This window comes from Strongylocentrotus purpuratus, unplaced genomic scaffold (assembly GCF_000002235.5).
Source record: "Strongylocentrotus purpuratus isolate Spur 01 unplaced genomic scaffold, Spur_5.0 spur5_scaffold_20, whole genome shotgun sequence".
NCBI classification, from domain to species: Eukaryota; Metazoa; Echinodermata; class Echinoidea; order Camarodonta; family Strongylocentrotidae; genus Strongylocentrotus; species Strongylocentrotus purpuratus.
The window spans coordinates 19786128-19808744 of NW_022145606.1; the positions used below are offsets into that span (position 1 = coordinate 19786128).

A 22617-nucleotide genomic window follows, 5' to 3' on the forward strand; every position below is an offset into this window, starting at 1 on the left:
TGTATGTTGGAAGCTTGTCAATAAAAATCAATCAATCAATCAATCAATCACATGCACTATCTTGAATAATGCTTTAATAAATATATGCCATGCCAAGTATCAAGACAAAATAGTCTACTGCAATGCAACAGCACAGTTCACTTATTTCATGTTACGGTATTGAAAAGACAGCAAGTGACTCAAAATATGATATACATGTAGGGTCTGTGAACATGTACATGTATATGATGTATATTTGTGTATACCTGTAGTACATGTATAGTTACATGCAACGACTTGGGAGGTTGAAACTTGAAACCTTGAGAGAAAGAAACAAGAGTGTCTTGAAAGAAATAGGTGTGTAGTGTAAACCTATTACTGTATAAGTGATGTGCTACTTTACAACAATGGATACTGTGAAGACCTGGGGGGTGTTTCACAAAGATCCTAAGTTGAACTTATCTCTAAGTTGGACTTAAAAATTATGGAAAGCCATTAGCATCTTTGAAAATATTTTGTAAAAGTTATTTTGAAAGGCATTAATTGTTTATTCAAACCATTCATATTGTCTATCATCAAGGAGATTTCATGTTCTGGATGTGGAATTCATAAAAAAAGTCTAAAATACTTGAATTTCTGCTTTTGAATATATTTCATTTTAAGACTCCAATGGCTGTCCATAATTTTTAAGTCCAACTTAGAGTGTTAAGTTCTACTTAGGATCTTTGTGAAACACCCCCCAGGGTTCAGGGTATTGTTTCACAAAACATGGTTAGGTTCAAATTTGCCGATATCCCATTGAAACTCGTATTAATTTACATGTTCCAATGGCATGTCTGTGTTAACTTGTATCTGCGTGACAGTTTTGTGAAACACAGCCCAGGAATCCAAATAGGCAGCATGAAAGTCAGTTTGATTTAATGGTTTGTGATAATTTACATGCATTCCAAAAATTATGGTGCAATAAAAAAAAATATTTATCATATAGATGATGATGATGATTATTAAAATATTATTACAATAAGTAGTACTTATTTTTACTGTATGATAATATAAAAACAGAGTGCACCTGTACATGTATGCATGTTATGTAATTTACATAGACTTACAATGTAGTTTCTATGAAAATATTGGAAATAGACAACAAATGTCATCTATTCAAAGCATTGATGTGTTAAAAATACATACTGGTACATGCAGACATACATGTACACTACATGCTTTTCATGTACCGTTAGATAGCGTATCTTCTTTAATCTTTATTTAAAAACAAAACCCTCAAAACATTGTCATTGATGATTGTGTTCTTAGTTGACTGACTTCTCTGTAATGTAACTCTGTTTTTTGTTTAGAATGATATTTTTTGTTTTCAGAGTTTGTTTTTATTCAATCCTTTTCTCCTTGACCTTACAGACAGCCATTGACCTGAGGTGCTAATATACGGTGCTGCTTCTGCCTGGTCTTCACAATGATGTCACATGCCATTTCATTCACTGTGTGTTCAGCGTGAGAATTCCAGAACATAGAGCTTCAAAATGTCACTTTCTTCCCTTTCATTGCCGGGAAATGTATGCAGAGTTGTAGGTAAGTTTGACTGCACATGTATCATTAAAGGGTTGTTCAGATATATATGATGTGGTGAAATACCGCAAACATAGCTGCCACTGTTTTTTTCTTACGTGTATAAGAATTGCAACTGAACACAACAAGAGTCCTTTGTGTAATGCTAAAACGTAAGCTCTTTGCTAAAAGAAAAAAAGATACTGAAATGTGAAGCGTTTATGCTTTCAAGATAAAGTTGAGTTCTAGTCATGCAATTGCATTGTGAAAGAAAAGGTGTGGAATGGATCAAAAAAAGTTGATCATGTAGCTTGTAGTATTTGTGTGTACTGCAAGGTTCTGGAGTCATCAGAATCATAATAAATTTGGCCCAGTCTTGGTAAAGTAACCAGCACTGTACACAGAAAGATGCATATGGGACTTCACAAATGGTGTCAGGGCTACATACATGTACTTGTACATGTAGTGTACCTTGATTTCCTTATCTTTATGCTCATTACTCAGGCAATATACATTTTCTACCAAAATTGTTTGGCAAATGACATTTATTTGTAATATCTTGAACATTCAGTGTAAGTTTTGTTTGATTCTGTGAGAATTCATTTTCTTTTTTTACCAGAACTCAAGTGTATCTTTAAATGTTATCGTTAACAAAAACAGCACCTTTGTCCCTGTCATATACATGTACAGTGTACACTGTATCTGAACGAGTCTAACATGCACATTTAATCACCAAAAATCATGTTTTCTTCAATTTCTTGTACATGTAGACATTATTAATTTCTTTACATCTTTTTGTTGTTGTTGCATTTTTTGTAATTTTTTGATTAATGATAACAAGATAAAATTCAGTTGAACAAAATTGTAATACTGCAATAGAACTAAAAATCAATTGGATGAATAAAGGAATGAGCCATTTTTTGTACATCTTTGTAAAGTGCCTCAATAGGAATGATTAAAGGTAAAGACCAGTATTGGCAACGCCCCAATTTCAAAAAATGAAATGGAAGCTCTCATTACCAATCATGTGAAAGAATATGTTTTGACTAATACATGATGATAAAAAATTTGCCGGGAAACCGCCTACTAATTCATATATTTGGTAAATTTATTTCTCTCATGGTCTGGTGAGAGAGATAGGGTAGTCCCATATACATCTTTCTGTGTATAGTGCTTGTAACTTTACGAAGAATGGGCCAAATTTCTTATCATTTTGATGATTCCAGAACCTTGCAGATGCTAGATGCTAGATGATCAACCTTTTCTGATCGATTCCACAACGTTTCTTTCACAATGCAATCGCATGACCATTACTGGTCTTTACCTTTAATATAATTCACCTGTTAGAATAGTCAGTATACAAATTGCATTATCTGCATTGTACATTACGTGTTGTTAGGTATTAAAAAGCAAGCCATAATGTTTGTTCTGCGTACATTGTAGCAACAACTAATAAATACAATGTATATCCTGACTATTGATATACTTTATTATTCATAACATTTATGAATGAAATGAAATAATTTGTACTGAGGCACGTACATGCATTACATATGATTACAATACAAAAAATGCCATATTGGAAGACTAGTAAAATTCCTTTGTTAAAGCAACTACCGGTAACTAGTGCAGACACTGCATGAAGCACATAGAGCAGAACGACTGGCAATAGTTTAAATGCCTGCAAACTATTGCAATGGCTGGGATAGTTATTGTTTCTGTGACATATTGATGGAGTGTGTAATGGATTGAGTTTGCCAGGTGATAAATGCCATGTAATGAAATAATATCTCAATAACCTTTGTCTGTCTCCATTTGATGAGTCTAGTCTACTGAATGAAACCTTTCTATGCATCATGATTTGTTGGTACATGTACATACAATGTACACCTGTTTCTATCTAGAGGCCTTAGGGGGACTCTTCTTGGTAGTGCTAAAGCTATGGTCACAAATCAGAGCAGCGACCGACCGATCAGTAGCCTGCTCGGTCGCTGCTGGAATTAGGCATCGCCCAGCGATTAGGTCGGTGCCCTGGCGGCGACCGCCCAGGCACCGAGCATATTTTGGACGGCGAGTGAAAAGTGAGCAGGCGCCGCCCAAATTTTAACTCCGCGCTAAAACTTCAGCGGCGACCGAGCGATGCCCAAAAAACGAGCAGTGCCTGGGCGGCCGCCTCTCGATGGCCGGGCAGCCGCCGGGCAGAATTGGTTAAAAAGTCGCCGCTCGGCCGCCGAGCAGACTACTTTTGGGTAATGTGACCATAGCATAACACAATTTATTTTTAATTTAGAAATATGGGACCAGAAGGTCTATCTTGCAGATGCACGGCACGCACATGCAACATCAGCCAGTTTTAAAATAGATTTGGAGAAGGAAGATCTGTGAGAGCAAATGCTTACAGTAGGCAAAACATGTACATGTACATGCACAGTACGTACATGTACTCCTAAAAAACAATACATCCATGAATACAAAAATAAATTGCATTTTATTGACTCTGGAGTGAGTCATCAATAGCTTTACCTTTACATGTACATGATGTGGTGCACATGCAGGTCTAAATGTAGGCTCTAGCCACAACAATAACCGCCCAAGTTTGACAAGGGTCTGACTTAAAGACTATAGTATCAAACAGGGGTGTAGTGTAGTAGCGGGTTCATCACTGAATGAACCTTGTGTTTGTGTGCAATTAGCACTGACTCATTCATTGTTGTGGTGCCATTGCGATGACAATTTGTCAGCATGAATATTTTGGGGAATATGGGTTGATCATTGTTGATTTACATAGTGGCTGATTGTTCTTTTCTCTCTCTCTCTCTCTCTCTGTGAATTAACTTAACTATTTTTACCCTTATCCCAATTTTGAATTCCTTAAGTATGACAAACATTGGTTTGTCCCAATCAGGGAGGTGTCCCAATTAATGTTTCTTGAGAATGTGACATATATTAAAGCTTTACATGACTTGAAAAAGTATTCAACCAGTCCTACTTTATTATTGACCTACTAAAACAAAATACATGTACATGTACCGTACATCAAATTTACAATGATTACAAGTAATTTAGTTGTTAATTGTATACATGTACATGTACATGTACCGGTATATCACATGCACTTACAATTTATCCCTTCCTAATGATACTTGCATTAGAAAAGAGGAAGTTAAAGTGTGCCAGTCATCTAAGAATATTAATAATATACCGTAGGTATAATGTACAGTGTACAAATTAAGAAAAACTAAACAAAACTTTTCCCGGCTCGCAAGGAACTCACTTCGGACTTGGGTTCTGGCCGTGCACATCCGTATGTACAATGTACATGTGCATGTGTGTTAAATTGTCTACAGGTACACTGTACCTACCGGTAAAAAAGATGTTTTGCTATTCACTGATAATGTATTTAAATTGCAATATCTCTTTGTAAAAGTAATATTCAAAGCGCATGGTTAGACTGACTACTGTATACATGTAGCAACATTCAAACTTTTCAAAATATACACTGTAGCAGTTAAAAAATATATTTCTTTTTTTCTTCAAAAACCTTCATCTCAGAAGAATTTTTATTATAAATGGCAAGTAGTACAATAACAGGTGAATGAAACACACCTGGGGAGGAAGCATCCATACATTTTGAATACATGCATTTACGTGGTAAACCCCTTCGCATTTAGTATGTTAGGTTATCAAGAAAATAGTGATGCCCATGTTGTGCCGAGTCCCTGTACAGTGTACATTATTATTGCTTTATAACCCCCCCCCCCCCCATCCTCATACTAGTAGGGCACCTTATAGATAAATGGGCAAGAGTACAATAAATCTCTCATAATAGATGTTAAAGTTATTTTTTGTGGTGAGGTTTCCTGTTAAGTTGGTTGGTTAAACATTCCTTCTGAATGATATAATCCTGTACATGCCCAAAATGTAAATATTGCTCAAGATCATGCAGAGGCAGTTCAACTGCCGAGTGCTGAGACACATTAACATACAGTATGTTTGCTCACTCAGAATTGACATGTTTACAAAGTCTCATAATTAAAGTGTGTTAAGTGTGAATTCCAATTGACATTGTCATGGTAGAGAAATGAGAAAGAGAGAGAGAGAGAGAGAGAGAGGGGGAAGAGAGAGGGGGGGGGGGGGGGGGGTGTAGAGACTAGATAGAGAAACACTGTACATGTAGGGTGTTGGGGGAAGGGTAGTGTCCACACTGTAACAAAGGACAAAGTGTACAGCTGTAGATAAAAATGTACAGTACGTGTACATGAAGACAATTATGCTTATTGATAAAAACAAACAAAAACAATTAATAAGTTAAAACCAGTCTGGTAGCTGATGGGAAACAAGATCATTTATGTTTTTCCTATCTACAATACTTAGTAATACATGTACATGTACATTGCAAAACAAGGCAAACTTATTTTTAAACAAGAGAACCAAAACAATACAAATCCAATAAACGTAACTTATATGTATTTAAGGAAGTTTACAGATAAAAAAAAAACCATGACCATATTTATTGAAACATATTGATATCACGATGTTCTTCACAACCATATCAAAATACAGGATGTAAGATATTGTAAATGAAAATCAATATTCTGTCGACCAGCATCTTCGATAAATAAAGTGTTAGATATATAATGGAGTGGCACTGGGCCTTGTACACTATACATTATTAATATCAAATGCCATTTTACTAACATACATGTACATTGTACATAGCCAACCAAAATCCAACCTTGATAGCAAACAAATCTTAAAGAAAGGAAAAAAACAAAACAAACAAAGAGCCCATTAGTGTTTAATTCAGGTAGCGCAAATGGCAAAATGTTGACCACAAGAGAATTATAAAAATTATGTAGACTTGAAATCTTTAAAAAATCACTGAACCTCAACATTAAATGTTAATTCTGTGCAATTTGAGTTTGTCATGACAGTTAACTACATTTTCCCTTACATGAAATAAATACCGGTATTGTTTTCAGAATACAACCCTGGGTTTGTCAATGTGAATCTCTCATTTTTACGAATTAACACTTGTGTCCTTTTTGCATGTAGCCCACCAAGCCAGGGATCTTCTATACAAGGGAAAGGATGACTCCAACAACGCCTTTGTGACGTTCACTCTAAACAAGAATAAATTTGCTACCTCCGTCTTAGAGAAGACACAGAGACCTATCTGGAATGAAGAGTGTGAATTGTAAGTAAATTCTAATATATCATTTATCTATTTTGCATCTTAAAGGCACACTGTCCTACTTGTAGCTGCTTGCTCCCTCTATATAGAAAACTTTCCAAATCGGTGCCTGTTGGTCCCCCATGATCCTCTTTTTCCTATGTTAAATGAGAGCTGAGTTAATGAGATAGCCACCTGTCACAGTGAGCTCGATGGCTCACTGGGTGGTCTAATCCCTTCTTGTTGAAGTAGTAAAGCCTCCCTTTAAAGCCCATCTGCACTAGTTTTGCCTAGGGGATTATACCTCCCTGCAAGGTCACTGACAGGTGGTTATCTCATCAAATCAGTTCTCAAATAACACAATTAAAAGAGGATCATGGGGAACCAACAGGCACTGATTAGGCATTGTTTGCTATATAGAGGGCGCAAGTACCTATAAGTACTGCAGTGGGGATTTAAGTCACATATCCACCACACATGGTGCTCAAGGTGCTCCAATATTACCCTAGCTCTGCTGGGCTACCGATATCAGTGCTCACAGCATTCAAGGAACTCTTTCCCACCTGGTGGGTGGAGAGTGGCAAATTTAGATTGATGTCTTGCCAAAGGATATTGGTGCCGCGGCGGGACTCAAACCGTGAACCCTTTGATCCATAGTCAAGCTAGACCACAACACCTTTCCAAAGTAGAGTATAGTCGAGGAGTTGTGGTCTAGAGGATACGTCACCAGACTGTACAATTTACCTACATGTAGCTTGAAACTGTCCAGTATTATCTTTAATATAAAAAAAGTATATTCCATTTTTTAAATCATCTGACAATTTAAATTCTAAGATTTGAAAAATACATTTAATAATGTTTTTGATTTTTTTTTAAAGGAGGAGTATATGAGATTAAATTTATATATTTAAGGCATGTTCAAATCTTTCATGAATTACACTTCCATTCCACTATTCTATTCTGTCCATTTTTCCACTTTTCACGGCTTAAATGTAAGGATAGCAGAATATTTATGGAATACTTTATACAAAACAAAGCTTGTATGTCCAATGTAAATACCAATATAGATAGATATAGATTTCAGTGACTCTCACGCAGGACATGTACGGTATTTTTCAACCATTTTCGGTTGTTAAATTTTAATAATTCAATGTTTTTTTCTTTTTTTTTCTTGCAGTGTGATAGCAGACCAGGGAGGGACTCTAGAACTCATAGTCTGCCATTCAGACTTTTTACGAGAACGCTTTTTAGGGAGAGTAGAGGTATCTCTGAGTGGTGTAGCAGCTTCATATGGAAAGAGCATCAAAAAGTAAGTTGATCTTCGAAGTGTAGCTAATAAAATTTTTGTGACACCTTTATTTAATAATAATAATAATATATCTATTTACAAGGTATACATTGCAGCTACTATATTAGTATACTCTATTGCACTTAGTACCAAGTATCACATTATTACCCTGCATGGCTGTAGCTTAGCTGACTAAAGCATTCAAGGAATTTTTACCTGCCGCGTTCATTTCACATGGGTAGAGAATGGCAAATGTCTTGCCAAAGTAGGCAGGTAAGTTCTCTTTATTTACCATTAGGAAGGCACTATGGCTCATTTGAAAGAACAATTTGATGTGCTAGTGCCTTTTTGTAAGACATTAATCCTCATTACCAAGTCCCTCAGAGAGGACCTAATGTTGTTGGTTCCCTGGTTGCTTACATGTACTTACATTATACAAGCATACACGTGATTTCATATCAGTCAGGTTTAATCTCATAATGTGTTATTTTATACAAGAACGGATTATAATCATTTACTGCATTACTTTATATCTAGATGGTACAAGTTACAGCCCAAGAAAGGCAAAGAGGCCAAGAAGCTTGGAGATAGAGGTCAACTGGAGGTCACAGTTCAGATCATTTACAGGGAAGATGTGGCTCAGCTACAGGCCAAAGCTCAAGAGAAGAAGCCAGCCTTGCTTAATTTGCTGCCCTCACCAGGTTAGTATAACTTGGTTTAAAATGAAATGATATTTGATGCATAAGACTGTCTCATTACAAATGATTTCATTCACCTGTTACAAATAAATGTCTTTTAATAGTCAATATGCCAATACACCCTTTTATGGTTACAACAGTGGGCATGCGCAGACATTTAATTTACGAGTAAACAAGGTATATGTTGTGAGTGCACAACGCAGGCAGTGTCGCAACAATACATGCACATCTCAAAACATTGAAGATGCAATGTTTATGCGCAAATTAAAATGGCGGCCTTAACCGCAGAAATTGTTGCTAGGTAGGACAAACATTACAACAAAATGTTACTTACCTTGGGAGTTCCACTCCCAAGATACATCAGCGTTGCCACTTTTTGTTTTCTCTGATGACAACTTAATAAATTCATAACTTTCCTATCTTTGATCGGATATTGTTCAATCTTTCACAAATTTGATTCTTTCACTTCTCTGCTATTAGTAAAAAAAAAAAAAAAATCTAATTTTAGGGTGGCATTCCTATTAAATATGAGAAATCATAGGTGATTTATTCAGACATTAGAAAATATATGTTCAGCTAACTTGTGATTCTGCTTTATTTTATCTTCGTGGCTAGCATGGAGAAGAAAACAGTCTGGCTCATCTCCAGATGTAAGGAGGAAAGATTCGAGAAAAGATTCTGCGAATGATGAATACTTCAATGATATCAACCGAGAGCTTCAGTTCAATGACCCGGTAAGCACCACATTCAAAACTCTCATAGGGACAGGTAGCATCTAGCATCTATTATAATCTCCCTGTCCCAGATTGTACATTATTTATTATGGGATAGATAAACGGTGTACCAAAGGCTTCAAGATTATTTTACACGTCTGTTTCCAGTGCATGATAAATCTATACTGGGGTATAAAAGGTTTTCTTGGAGGTAATCAACTCCGGAAATGGGTAATAATATTATCACCAAGGTCATTTTGCCTTCAGCGTGGGAAGATAGTACATGATACACCATGCTACTTGCAAACTATACAGTAGTGAGCTGTTTCATTGCACTAGTCGTCTGCTTAAGCAATGTCGCACATGAACTCTTCGCCTTTACCTATGTTTTAATTGCCTACGCATATCTAACAACAATGTTTTGCAAAATGAAAACCCATCAGCTCCTAGCATGTAAGTCTTGTTGGCATCACTGAAAACAGACTATCACATATGCAATAGTTTTGACTATCACTATTACCACCAAGATATGCAATCTCGTATTCGTCATGTGACCTCATTTAGCCCAATCACGATGCAAGATTCGTGCTATGTGGTATATAACATCGTGCTTTCTGCTTTGTCCCACACATAGGCCTTCTATTCGGATGACTCTCAATCTGTCGCTTCTTCTATGAGTGATGACTTCCGTACCACGCACCATCATCGATACTCGACACCCGACGTCGTCGACCAGGCAAGGGATCTCCGATCACAGCCCCCTACCCCGCCCATTCAGAAGCCCCCTCCCTCTAACAGATTTCGGCCAGGAGGATTGACCGGCTCAGCAAGGGGCAAGGGGGGAATCGGGAGGAATGTTAAAACAGCATTGGGTAACATCTCAAAAGCATTGGTGAGTGAATTATCTTTTGTGCTGCCTGTCTGTCTTTTTTTCTGTTCCTTCTATTTTCAATATTCTGTTTGCCAAGAGCAAGAAGAGTGAAATAATTGATTTTTCATCTGTGACGGGGCTTTCATTATTATGTCATCTACCTTTTCTCAGTCTCTGTTCTATTTAACTGCACTCTTTCCATTTCTATTTTCAGTTTTTACATGTTGTCCAACAGTGTTTTATAAATGTGTTGTTGTCTCCCCTCTAAATATACTTAAAGGCCCACTGCACTACTTGTAGCTACTTGCGCCCTCTATATAACAAACAATGCCTAATTGGTGACCATTGGTCCCCCATGATCCTCTTTTTCTTATGTTTACTGAGAGCTGAGTTGATGAGATAACCACCTGTCCAGTGACCGTGCAGGGCGGTCTAATCCCTCCTGTAAACTATGGCAGATAAGCTTTAAATGCTTGAATTTATTTTGTCCTCTCACTCTGTAGATGGCTCTTTACAAACTCTTACCTATCTACTTCACTAGAAAATTCAATTTGCACAATATATGTCTTCAGACACATTCAAATTTGCTGAAAGCTAGCATATTTTTCATCAATTATTATTATTATCTACACACAAATAAAAATGCATATTGTGCCTGGTCTGCAAACTAGCAGGCAATATTATAGAGATATTGACTGCTACTAGAGGACTGGCTGTTTTTATACGCTCGAGGCAAATTTACCGAGAGCCAGTATAGAAACAGCCAGTTTTTGAGTATTAAATCAGTTGATTTTTCCCTTTCATATGCCAAATTCAAACAAAAATCTACCAAGAATTCTTACCTTATCCTTTTATCGAGTAAAGATTGGTTAAAACATCACAGCAAATCTGAGAAGCTGTCTGTTTATCACTGATGAAAAATGACTGAAATTTTTATTTAGAATCGCAGACAAAAAACACTGTATGGTGTCGGCGCTCGCTCAAAGAACATTTTAACACGTAAACCAATGGGTATCGCAGCAAGATTTTATTATTTTGCCGGTAACTGGAATTTTGCCAGGATTTACTCTTGGATTATTTTGGTTTTGGCATTTTCCGTTTCTTTACAGGAATGGCTAAAATTTTGACCAATCAGATGGCTGGATTTCTTAAGTGAGGTACATGTATATAATCCCTGATACTTTCACTCTTCTGGGTTTTGCCATTGGCTTTGTGTAAACGAATTGCACCCAATAGTTAGCCTGATATGGATCGGTCCCATCCAGCTAGCATCAGGGAACTTAGACTCGGTGAATATGTATCTCTGTCATGGCCAGTTAAATCTATATAAATGTTTTAAATTTTCATTTTATTTCCTCAGAGCAAAGAGCATCTCGACAAGATAGGTAAAAGCACACCAGACCTACGCTACATGTCCTCCTCCCTGCCTCCTACACCAATCCACGAACATGGGCATCATTATGACCATGGCAATTCAGCTCCGGACGAAACAGATGGGTTCCGCAACCCCGGTATTCATCTGGGCGTGTCTAGTTTAGGGGGTTCGCTGCTCGCCCCTCCGACGGCCCTCCACCGAGCCGTGTCTGAGGAGAGTCTGCTGAAGGATAAGAAGGAGAGAGAGCAAGGAGATATCTCCAGTCTTGCCACACTGCCAAGAGGAAGTATGTAGTGTAGCCATCAGGGCGCTGTTTCACAAAGCCTTTTTTCAATGACAAAGTACAAAAATCAGTGACGAATCTGCTGATAACCAATCAGAAGCAAGGATTTCACTAGCTTATAACAAAAACTGTCATTTGTCACTGATGACAAGTTTTGTGAAACCCCACCCAGCCCCACTGTGATTCTTGTAGCTACTTGCACCCTCTATATAGAAAACAATGTCTAGTTGGTGCCCGTTGGTCCCCCATGATCCTCTTTTTCTTATGTTAATTGAGAGCTGAGTTGATGAGATAGCCACCTGTCAGTCCTTGCAGAGAGGTCTAATCCCTCCTGGTCAAACTAGTACAAAAATGCTTTAAAGATGCATAGTAGTGGGCTCTCATGGGGAATTTGACACCATTCAGTTTTTTGACCAACAGGCCCATTGTAATGCTCTGCATTTTCTTCACCAATCACTCCATATGGAAAAGTTATTATCTTACATTTACTGTCTTCATCAGCTCGAGTTTGCCAAATAACCCACTATTTTCAGACCGATACTTTCATCACATATTAACATTATTACATTTTTGAACGTGGTACCCTGTGGAAAGAAATTTCTTGAATGCTCAATTTTTTACTGGGAGCTTGGCTAAAGCCTGGGAAATGTTATGGTGCTTTGTCAAATGATTAAGGAAAATGAATCGTCCATCCCTACTGCATTGGAAAAACTGATGCTATACAATGATGATGTATACATGCACTATTACATATTTACAGGAGAATCTTGTAGAGTAACAATGCTATGCTATTCATCTACAGTCAAACATGTCTCAGTGGCCAACTCTCTATAAGGGCTACCTGTCTAAAGTGGCCGTATAATTTGTCTCCCTTGGGAAGGAAATGTGTGTTGTAGAACCTGTCTAGGAAGGCCACCTGTCTACGGTGGCTAGTTTTTCTGTTTCCCCTGGGTGGCCTTAGTACACGGTTAGACTGTGTCAGTCATACCTGCTTTAGCGACCACCTGTACATTAAGACCACATTTTTGGTTTCCCTTGAATATGAAATAATAATAATAATATTGGATTCTTATATAAGGTATCAACCTTGCAAGGTCCTCAAGGCGCTCCAACATTACCCGGCTATGCTAGGCTGTCGATTTTGACGCTCACAGCATTTTAAGGAATTTCTTTGTACTGGTACCCATTTAACACCTGGGTGGAGAGTGGCAAATGTAGATCAATATCTTGCCAAAGGACTCGAACCGTGGACCTTGTGATCGACAGTCCGGCGACGTATTCACTCATCCACGACACCTCATTGAAACCTTTAGCAAAGATGTAATGACCACCTGCCTATAAAGGCCACTTGTCATGTTTCTCCTGAGTGGTCTTATTGTAGAGGTTTTAATGTATTTTGTGTTTATCTTTTAATACAGAGAATGTCAGAAGAGAGAACCGACACAAGAAAGCGTCGAGTGCTTGTTTCACTGTGGAAGAGTTGAGTCAAGTCAACAATGGTGGCACGACCCCTGACCTTCGGAAGATGACTCAAGAGAGCAAGGAGAAACATAGGAAGCACAGCTCGACTAGCAAGTACGATACACTCTCAAAACAGGTCAGTTCCAGCTTTTACATATCCAGGGCAGTGTATGAAGACTAATGATTGATCTTCAAGAGTGGGTTGAGTTCTGGGAAGAGGTGAACAATAATTTGTGAGCGTTATCATTGTTATTATGCAAGTTTGGAAGAACATCAGAGCAAGAATGTTTCCTGAAAAGCATGGCTCTTCAAATGTTTTAATATTCTAAATAACGCATGTAACATCATACAAATTGGGACCGATTTTTATGCCACATGTTTGTGTAGTCCCTTATACATCTTTCTGTTTATAGTGCTTGTAACTTTACCAAGACTGGACCAAATTTCTTATCATTTTGATGATCCAGAACCTTGCAGTACACACCAATATTTATATGCTAGATGATCAACCTTTTCTGATTGATTTCACACCGTTTCTTTCACAATGCAATAGCATGACCAGGGGGGTGTTTCACAAAGATCCTAAGTAGAACTCATCTCTAAGTTGGACTTAACAATTATGGAAAGCCATTAGCATCCTTGAAAATATCTTGTAAAAGTTATTCTAAAATGCATTAAATGTTGATTCAAATCATTCATAGTTTCTATTATCATGGGAGATGTCATGTTCTTGATGTGGAATTTGTGAAAAGTCTAAAATACTTGAATTTTTGCTTTTGATATATTTCATTGTAAGGCTGCAAATGGTTCTCCATAATATTTAAGTCCAACTTAGAGTTAAGTTTGACTTAAAATCTTTGTGAAACACCCCCCAGAACTCAACCTTATCTTTAAGTTTGATGAATATACGATGAGCCATAGACTTACGCTCAATATTAAACTGTGTGGCAGCGATTGGAAAAGGTTAATCATGTAGCACATCAGTATTCTCGTCTGCTGTGAGGTTTTGGATGCATCAAAATGTATTACCGTACTGTATTTCATCAAACCAATTTTGAATGTATTGCATTTTGATGTATTTTCAAAATATTTTGTAAATTAAAGTAGTTTCAGTCTTTGGCTGCCATTTTGTGAATGAATGCTTTTTAACCCTATTTAACTGGGCTATTGCAGACCCCCTAAGATCTCGACCGTTTCACTGTCGATCACCGCAAAAAATTTGCATACATGTCAAGTGAAGTGTATAAAATACTATGGTAATTTCAATTTTTTGAAAATTCACTCATTTACATATTTATGGTAATTTATGCAAATAAGGTCATAAAATTCACATTTTTCTCCATAAATCATACATTATTCATATTTAAGCATTCTTTTTCACTACATATATTTGTTAGACCATTTGGAATAATAATACAACACAAAAAAATTGGAAGAGCCAGGTTATTCCTTACGTTATCTCTTGTTTTGATAATTTCTTATGTATTTCATTGTTTTTTAACTTATGTATTTTCTTGTTTTTTTGTTGTTGTTGTTTTATTTCATTTTTAACTACAATTCAACTATTTTGACCCGAAAACAAACACCTAAACTTTAAACAAGACTAAATAACCAATGTTTTATCTTTTTTAGGAAAAATGACCTTTCCATTGGGCTGACATGCGAAGACAAAAGGCCACGTGACTTTGTAACTATACGTCTGATTTTCGAAAAAATTGTTTTAAAAGATGCGTAAGACTCAAAAGAAAAAAGTCATGAAAGGAAAATTTGATATCTGGTGCGATTTTGAAGTAGTCACAAAATTTCTACAGGGGGGGGGGGGGTCAAATTGACCCCCCATCCCAGTTAACGTAGGGTTAATCAATAAACCAGTTCAACAAAAAATATGAACTAATAAATCTGTATCTTCTTTCTGTTCATTATCAACAGCAACTCGTACAACTAGTACAGCAGCAGGAATCTATATTATCCGATAACATTCAACAGGTTAAAGAGCTCGAGGCTTACATTGAGAAGCTTCTACTCCGCGTGATGATGGAATCGCCCGATCTTCTAGATATGAATCGTCCTATCAAGTTATAGAACTCTCTTCATCACAGTTTGTACGACTCAACGGTAAAGAGATAGGATCGAAGCTTATTATTGGATAACGTTCAACAGATTAAAGAGCTTGACGCATACATTGTAAAGCTACTACTCTGCATCATGGTTGGATCCTGTGACGTTCTAGATATGAATTGTCCCATCAAGTTATAGCTCTTCACCAAGGTTTGTACGACTCGACAGTACAGAGGTGCCCTTGAAAATTCATGGCTATGATGTCATATAAGTCATCTTACATTCAGTCGTAAGATCGAACTGTATCTCCAGTATTGCTATAATTCATTGTATCGTACCATCTATCTGTAATGTAAAATTAATTGTATGCTTACTGTTCATTGTCAAGTTGCGCTTGATTGAAGCATTAACTTTTTGGTACCGGTAGATATGATTCATCATGAATTTTATGTTAATACAGGTCCCTGAATAGTAACTTCATTTTAGAAAAAGGTGATTTGAATATTCATGACTTGTATGGTGTTGGTTAGCACATTTGTGTGTAATCGGATCATGAATTTTCATGGTAATGCGTTGTTGTTTTGAGAGTAATTGGAGGCGATCTGTGGCTACAACAACCAATACGGCAGCAACGGAGCGCTATCAAGCTGCCAAAAGGAGGAGAGCTGCCAGAAATCTGCTGTCCTAAATGTATTGACAAACCTCATGATTGAAATGTGTGTGGCTTCCGCAGTGCCAGCAGAATCGCAAAACAGAGCCATGTAAGAAAACACTTGTGGGTTTCATCTTGTCATCATCCTTAACGATGGACTGCCTATGATAAGAGAGTATTTGGAGAAGTTTAAAAGGGCATCACGTTCTACAAAAGCTATACAATACGTTTGTATTAGTATGTGTATGAAAATGGCCAACAAACTGGATTCTACTATGTATGAAGACAGCTCCATAATGCATCAGGCATCAGTGGTAGCACAGGTCTGACTTGTTTCGAACTGCTAAGGCACCAATCAGACAGAAGTGCGTACATGTATCACAATGTCTGATGAAACTGCCCAGTAAAATGAGCGAGTAATGACTGCTTTTGTTACATGAAGTTGTCAACACAAAAAAAAGTTGAATACCTCGTACGTGAAGCTGTGAAGAGAGCTACAGTCAATAGTTTGCTGTTAAAAGAAGTCATAGAGTTCATCATAAGTCATTCTGACTTGCAGCAACATCTAGGATGATTGATGCATCACTTTTGCTTCAAGGGAGATGTGAGTTGGTCTAGCGGTACGTTCACTTGGTCAGCTCTCTGTCTTAACCTGCAAACTGGCTCAGGCAGACCCTGGTTCGAGACTGAGTCACAGTTTTTGGATGGTGACATTGAAGGTCGATCCCTAGACGTAAATAGTCATATCTGACTGATATATGTCTGTCAAAACCTAATTGCACACACATTCACATATAAGCTGCATGTGAGTAGACGATCAAAATAAATAGCTCAGGATGTGGAATACCTCAAGTTCATTCTAATATCCAGAGGTGGTCGTACAAGATCGGGTGATTTAACGTTTCCTCCATCAATTTTTCAGAACTTATTTTTGTAAAATTTAGATCTTTGGTTGAATTAGGTTTCAGTTGTCCGGAGTCAGGTTTACGGTCTGTGTGTTTTACCAAGTTCTAACATCTACATGTACTTTTAATACATTCAATAATCACTTTATTTTCTTGGTCATGAACTGTACCAAAAACAATAGAGACACAACCACAACAAATTCCTGAAGTTCTATTTCTGTTTAAGAGATTTTTTTTCATGTGGTTGGGAATCTCTTGATGATTTGGGGGATATCTTTGAGATGGGGGATATCTTTGAGATCGATGACATGTGAGTTCTGTATCTTCTCAGTTATCTCTTATCGTGCCAAGAACACTGTTCTGTACATGCGCTGGCGTGCCACGCTCACATAATCGGGTTCCTGTTGACTTGCCATGCACACATAAACTCTCAATTGCTCGCGTGCCACGTACACATTTTCGTGCATAAGTACAGACGCTAATTGTTTATGCCTATTGTGCGATGCGCATTGCGTGCACGCATGAATGCTTACTGTATTTGTGGAGGGGGTTTATTGTTGTTTTGATTTTGCGTGCTTCGCATATACCGTTACATGGGATTTTCCTGAAAAAAATTGTGATATTTTATCATCAAATTTGTCAGTTTTGATCATGGCCCCTCAGATTGTGTGCGGGAAATGAGACAACGGATTGGTTTGACAACTCACTGATATTGCTTATTTACTTTACCAAAATTACAGATTCTTGAAATGCTATTGGTATCAACAGAAAGAGGGTTAAATTCTCTACAACTTTAAAATACAATTCTTTTTAATACAATGTACAGATGAGATGTTATAGTGGATCAAACAAAGTAACAATCTAAACTACACACACTTGAACCAACCCTAAATTATTTGGCACACAGGGGATTAGTGGCTGGCACAATAGGGATTAGCACTGTGGCACTGGGTGCATTGCATGGGGGCAGCTTGAGAGTTATTCATTCAAATACACATAGTTGAGTTGCAAAGTACTAGCTCCTGAACACCTCCCAAAGTTCTATTGCTTTTTGAGAGATTTGTTTTATGGGGGAAGTGCTGTCTTCTTCCCCCTTTTTTTTGGGGGGGGGGGGATACTTTTAAGGTAGATGACATATAAGATCTGTATATTTTCATTTCTTCATTCAAGAACACGTAGTTGAGTTACAAAGTACTAGCTTGTGGTACAAGCCAATTGAACAGTAGATATTTCAAATTCGTATTCATCAGATTCATAACAGATGTATCTTTACTTCTAAAACAGTACTATTTTCTGCTGACAAACTAGTTTAATTGCATAGTTAACATATAGCTCACTCTTATTTCCTTGTTATTTATTATGTTATTCTTCAGTCAATACATGTAATGTAAATATTATGTGGTGATGCTTCAAATGATTTAACTCTTTAAAGAGTTGAGGATAAAAAGCTTGCAACAAACAGTCTCCATCCTTCAGAAGATTTAGAAAATTCAAGAATATATCGGTGCCATTACACTGATAATTTGCAATAGATGTTTCTGGAAAAATCAGGATATTTTCAGAGTTTTTCTCTGTGAAATTCACCTGACAAAAGCTATATATTGGGGTATTGGGTATATGTAAGGTTGGGGTAGCTGAATGTGACCACAAACAATTGTCATCAAAGACTTTTTAGTTTATGGTTGATAAAATAAGTAAATCACACAAAAATCAAAAGCAGAACAAGATTGGTCTAATAAATACTGCCAAAATACCACTTTTGAATTAATAGGTAACCTTGTACAATGTATGTGTCACAAATGAAGCATCCGGAATGCAATGTGCATAATTATTAATGATGATTGTTAATTGAAAGTTCTTTGTTGACATATCTTAATGAAAGTTTAGTTAACGATAAGCCTCCTCGAGATCACACATGCATTTACCAGCTCCATATCATAGTGATGTGGTTGTACGTCTGTGTGATAACATTAACATTTTGAACAATTATGCATTTTGCATTCTGGACACGACTTTTTGTGCCACTATACTTCGCTAAGCTACCCCAGTATTGTTCACCATTGAGCCTTTTAGTATCCTATATTCACAAGGTATGCTCTTTATTTATTGCTTTTTCAATTAAATATTTTCATGTTGCTGACACTTATTTCTCTTTTATTTTCATGTTGCTGACACTTATTTCTCTTTTATTTTCATGTAATGCCTCTATGAGCTGTCAAAAATGTTACATTATATAATGTTATATAGGCTGTGTGTGCTTTTAGATGCTATTTTGTTTTAGAAACCAATTGTTCCTATCAACGATGGGTACAACAAAGAATCATGCATGTGGATCTTTCTTTGTTGTTGATAAAAACATGTGCCTTAGAACAGAAGAAAGGAGATTGTGTCTCTGCATACTTGCAAGATAAACCTAAATACACCTATTCTAGACAAAAAATGTACAAAACACACGTGTTTAGTGTGGTTTGACTGTTATATCCCTGATTTTAGGGATGTACCAGAAAGTACTTGTGTTTCAATTGTTACTACTCACGTTTGATAGAAACATTTATACTAAGCAAATAGTGTACTGAATTGTGGAAGAAGTTCTGCTAAAAAGGAAAAAAAATGTAAATTTTAATCTGTTACCTACTTGAACTGGGTATTTCCTGTATGAATCCAATTAGGGATTAGAGAATTCAGTAGCCAACATGTTAAGGCGAGGCGTCAAAAATATCGATACCAGCAGGCTGCCGCCTCACGTATTGGCGCATCGAGGCTGCAATTACGGCCGAAGCCTGGCTGGGGCAATTATTTTTCACTTATTAGCCTAGCCGGCTTGCGCCAGGCTGGGATCTGAGGCTCGGTTTCCATTCGAAAGGCGGCAGCCGGCGCATGCTTTTGTTCAGAGACCATTATGATGACATCATGAGTTAATTGAGGGTCCTACCGCCAGCGGTAGCCGGCTGAGCTAATTTAAAAAATGCAGCCAGGACGTACAAGTGCAGTTAGCTGCCGCTGGCTGGTATATATATTTTTGACGCCTCGCCTAAAGTAAAGGTAGACAGCTAAATTTGTTAAGCTTCATTTTGTTCCATTTTGTATTCATTTTCCTTTTATTCTGTATTGTACTGGGACAATTTTGTAGACATTCAAATGTAATAGATGTGTACCCAATGTATGCGCTTACTTTAATGTAGAGGGTATTATCTGTATATACCTGATTACTTTCTTGCCACTTGTAGTTCATGTAAATTAAGTTATCCCTAATTGCTCTAAACATATTGAAACGTCTGGGCCCTTTTACTTATAACCTGCTATCAATAAAAAAGTTTCAATAACTGTCAGACGCTACCCTTTGCTACCCTTTGCTATAAGCTATGTCAATTTATTGGCTGAGAGCAAATCTCTCATAGAAATTTATCATTTGTTATTGATATCAAATTTCATGAAACAGGGTCACAAAGTCACAATTGTTGGTAAGGGGGTGTTTCACAAAGACTAAGATCGACTTTAAGTTGGACTTAACTATGGCAGGCAGTTCATGCCACTGTTTGCTCTCACCATTATGATCTTTACATGAATAAATAATGAATTATCAAAAAATGTAAATTCTGTAGATTTGAGAGACCAATGCCAGTAAACGGTGAGAGCAAACAGTGGCATGAATGGCCTGTCATACTTGAGTTCAACTGAAAGTTAATATTAGTTTTTGTGAAACACTCCCATGGACTGAAATTTCTGGGCCAATATGTGTTGAGCCCTATGTAGAAATTCTGAAATTTCGGGGATGGGATTTTGATTTGCGGCACCCATGTTTCCTGGGCACCTATTAATGTCGAGCCCTGGTTTTGATTCATTTCGGATTCTACTATTTTTGCAAATTTTTCCCCTGGTTGAATAATTGTCCCTGTCTGTGGCCATAGTCGAATGCTGCATATTGTGATTACGTTTTTAGTGAGACAATCACAATTATATTTTAATTAATCTTTCATAACTAGAAGGAAACGTTAATGTCATGCTGCAAATGCATTTATTCTGAATGACTTTTTGTTGTTGCCTGTACATGTACGTAACTCTTATTTTAGATTTTCATTTACTATGATGGATTTAAAGGCCCACTGCACTACTTGTAGCTACTTACGCCCTCTATATATCAAACAATGCTTAATCGGTGACCATTGATCCCCCATGATCCTCTTTGTTCTTATGTTAACTGAGAGCTGAGTTGATGAGATAACCACCTGTCCAGTGACCTTGTAGGGCGGTCTAATCCCTCCTGTAAACTATGGCAGATAAGCTTTAAGTGTTCATTGTATTCATTGGTGTTTAAATTGTGCTGTAATAGATGTATGTTAACTTCTTATTTCTTTTTCACAAATATGATTATTTTATCAACGTTAGTTACTCTTTTCACTGTATTTCACTTTGATATGATTACTGTATGTATAAGTTTTGTGGTCTAGTCTATAAGTCTCTGAACTGTGAACCACAAGGTTCTGGGTTCAAATCCCTGCCGCAACACTAACGTTCTTTGGCAAGACACTAATCTACAGTTGCTACACTCAACAAAGGTGAGTGGCACCTGGTATGAGTTATTCCTTGAATGCACTTGGCGCTACATTTGCCCAAGCTTCAGCTAGGGCAATTATATTGAAAGTCTTTTAGAAGTGCAAAGAGACGTTTTACTGTAATATGAGAATGGAATATTATTACAATTATTTCTTGTTAAAGGACTCAAAAGCAGTGGTACATGTACATGATTTATTATTCAATAAGGGAATTGCTAATATGCACGCAACCTTGATGCTCTCTTATCTTTCCATTAATAGACCTGTTGACTAATTTTATGCACACTATTTGAACCATATTTCTATTAACGACTAAAAGGTTTGTCAGAGACTTGTCTGGCATAGCAACAACTAATATATGTTAAGTGAATTCCATCTATGGAGATGCCATTTTGCTTAGGATATGAATGAAAAAGCTGGGGCCCAGTGGGTTGGGAGAGAAGCATGCATACATTTAGTACACAGGTCTATTAAAAGATAAAAAATATCAATCATTCATGAGAATACCTTAGATAAATACAGTATGGTGTTACACTTTTGGTTTATAAAGCTTACATGGTATTTTTGTTGTTTACATTTCAATGGCAATTGGGGAAAAAGTACTTTTGTGTATTTTGTCTTTTTTGTAATAGTCCACATGGTATAATATATGTATTGTTGTCTAATATGTATTTATTCTTTATGAAAATGACACAATTACAGTTGTGAGTGTCACTTTCGCTTAAATAAATTTAAACCGGATGCAGGGCTTAACGAAGGAGTATAGTCTGATGTCTAAATTTTCCCTTTGTTAAAAGTGATCTTTGACTCAGGGTTAGGTTTAACTAAAAAAAAAGGGGATGTAGAATGAAGATTTTATGTCTAGAGTTGCATTTGTCTGTGAAATAGCTATTTGTGTAGTACTACCTTTTTCATGATTATCTGTGGTGAAGACTTGTACCAAAACAAGTTCCGTCACTTGTTGCCTCTTGACAAAACCAAAGATATTTTCTTGTTTTATTAGGCCATGTTTGTAATGTAATGACATTTAATACACAAATCTTTGTTT

The 22617-nt window shown here is 36.9% G+C and overlaps 1 protein-coding gene across 1 annotated transcript; it reads left to right on the forward strand.

Annotated features, from left to right (window-relative positions):
* The first annotated feature begins 1390 nt into the window (after window positions 1–1390).
* On the forward strand, window positions 1391–17615 carry LOC755760 (rab11 family-interacting protein 1). The gene is made up of 9 exons (XM_030993009.1): window positions 1391–1563; window positions 6595–6736; window positions 7890–8021; window positions 8538–8701; window positions 9314–9432; window positions 10046–10303; window positions 11643–11943; window positions 13359–13537; window positions 15331–17615. The coding sequence occupies exons 1-9, from the start codon at window positions 1515–1517 to the stop codon at window positions 15481–15483; spliced, it is 1497 nt and encodes a 498-aa protein (XP_030848869.1). The 5' UTR covers window positions 1391–1514; the 3' UTR covers window positions 15484–17615.
* Window positions 17616–22617: the final 5002 nt, after the last annotated feature.

Bases quoted from the DNA above. Each gene is read 5' to 3' on its own strand.
- LOC755760 (XM_030993009.1), top strand. From the start codon at position 1,515: ATGTCACTTTCTTCCCTTTCATTGCCGGGAAATGTATGCAGAGTTGTA. The intron at 8,022-8,537 runs GTAAGTTGATCT...CTTTATATCTAG, and splicing joins TATGGAAAGAGCATCAAAAA to ATGGTACAAGTTACAGCCCA. The intron at 10,304-11,642 runs GTGAGTGAATTA...TTATTTCCTCAG, and splicing joins GTAACATCTCAAAAGCATTG to AGCAAAGAGCATCTCGACAA.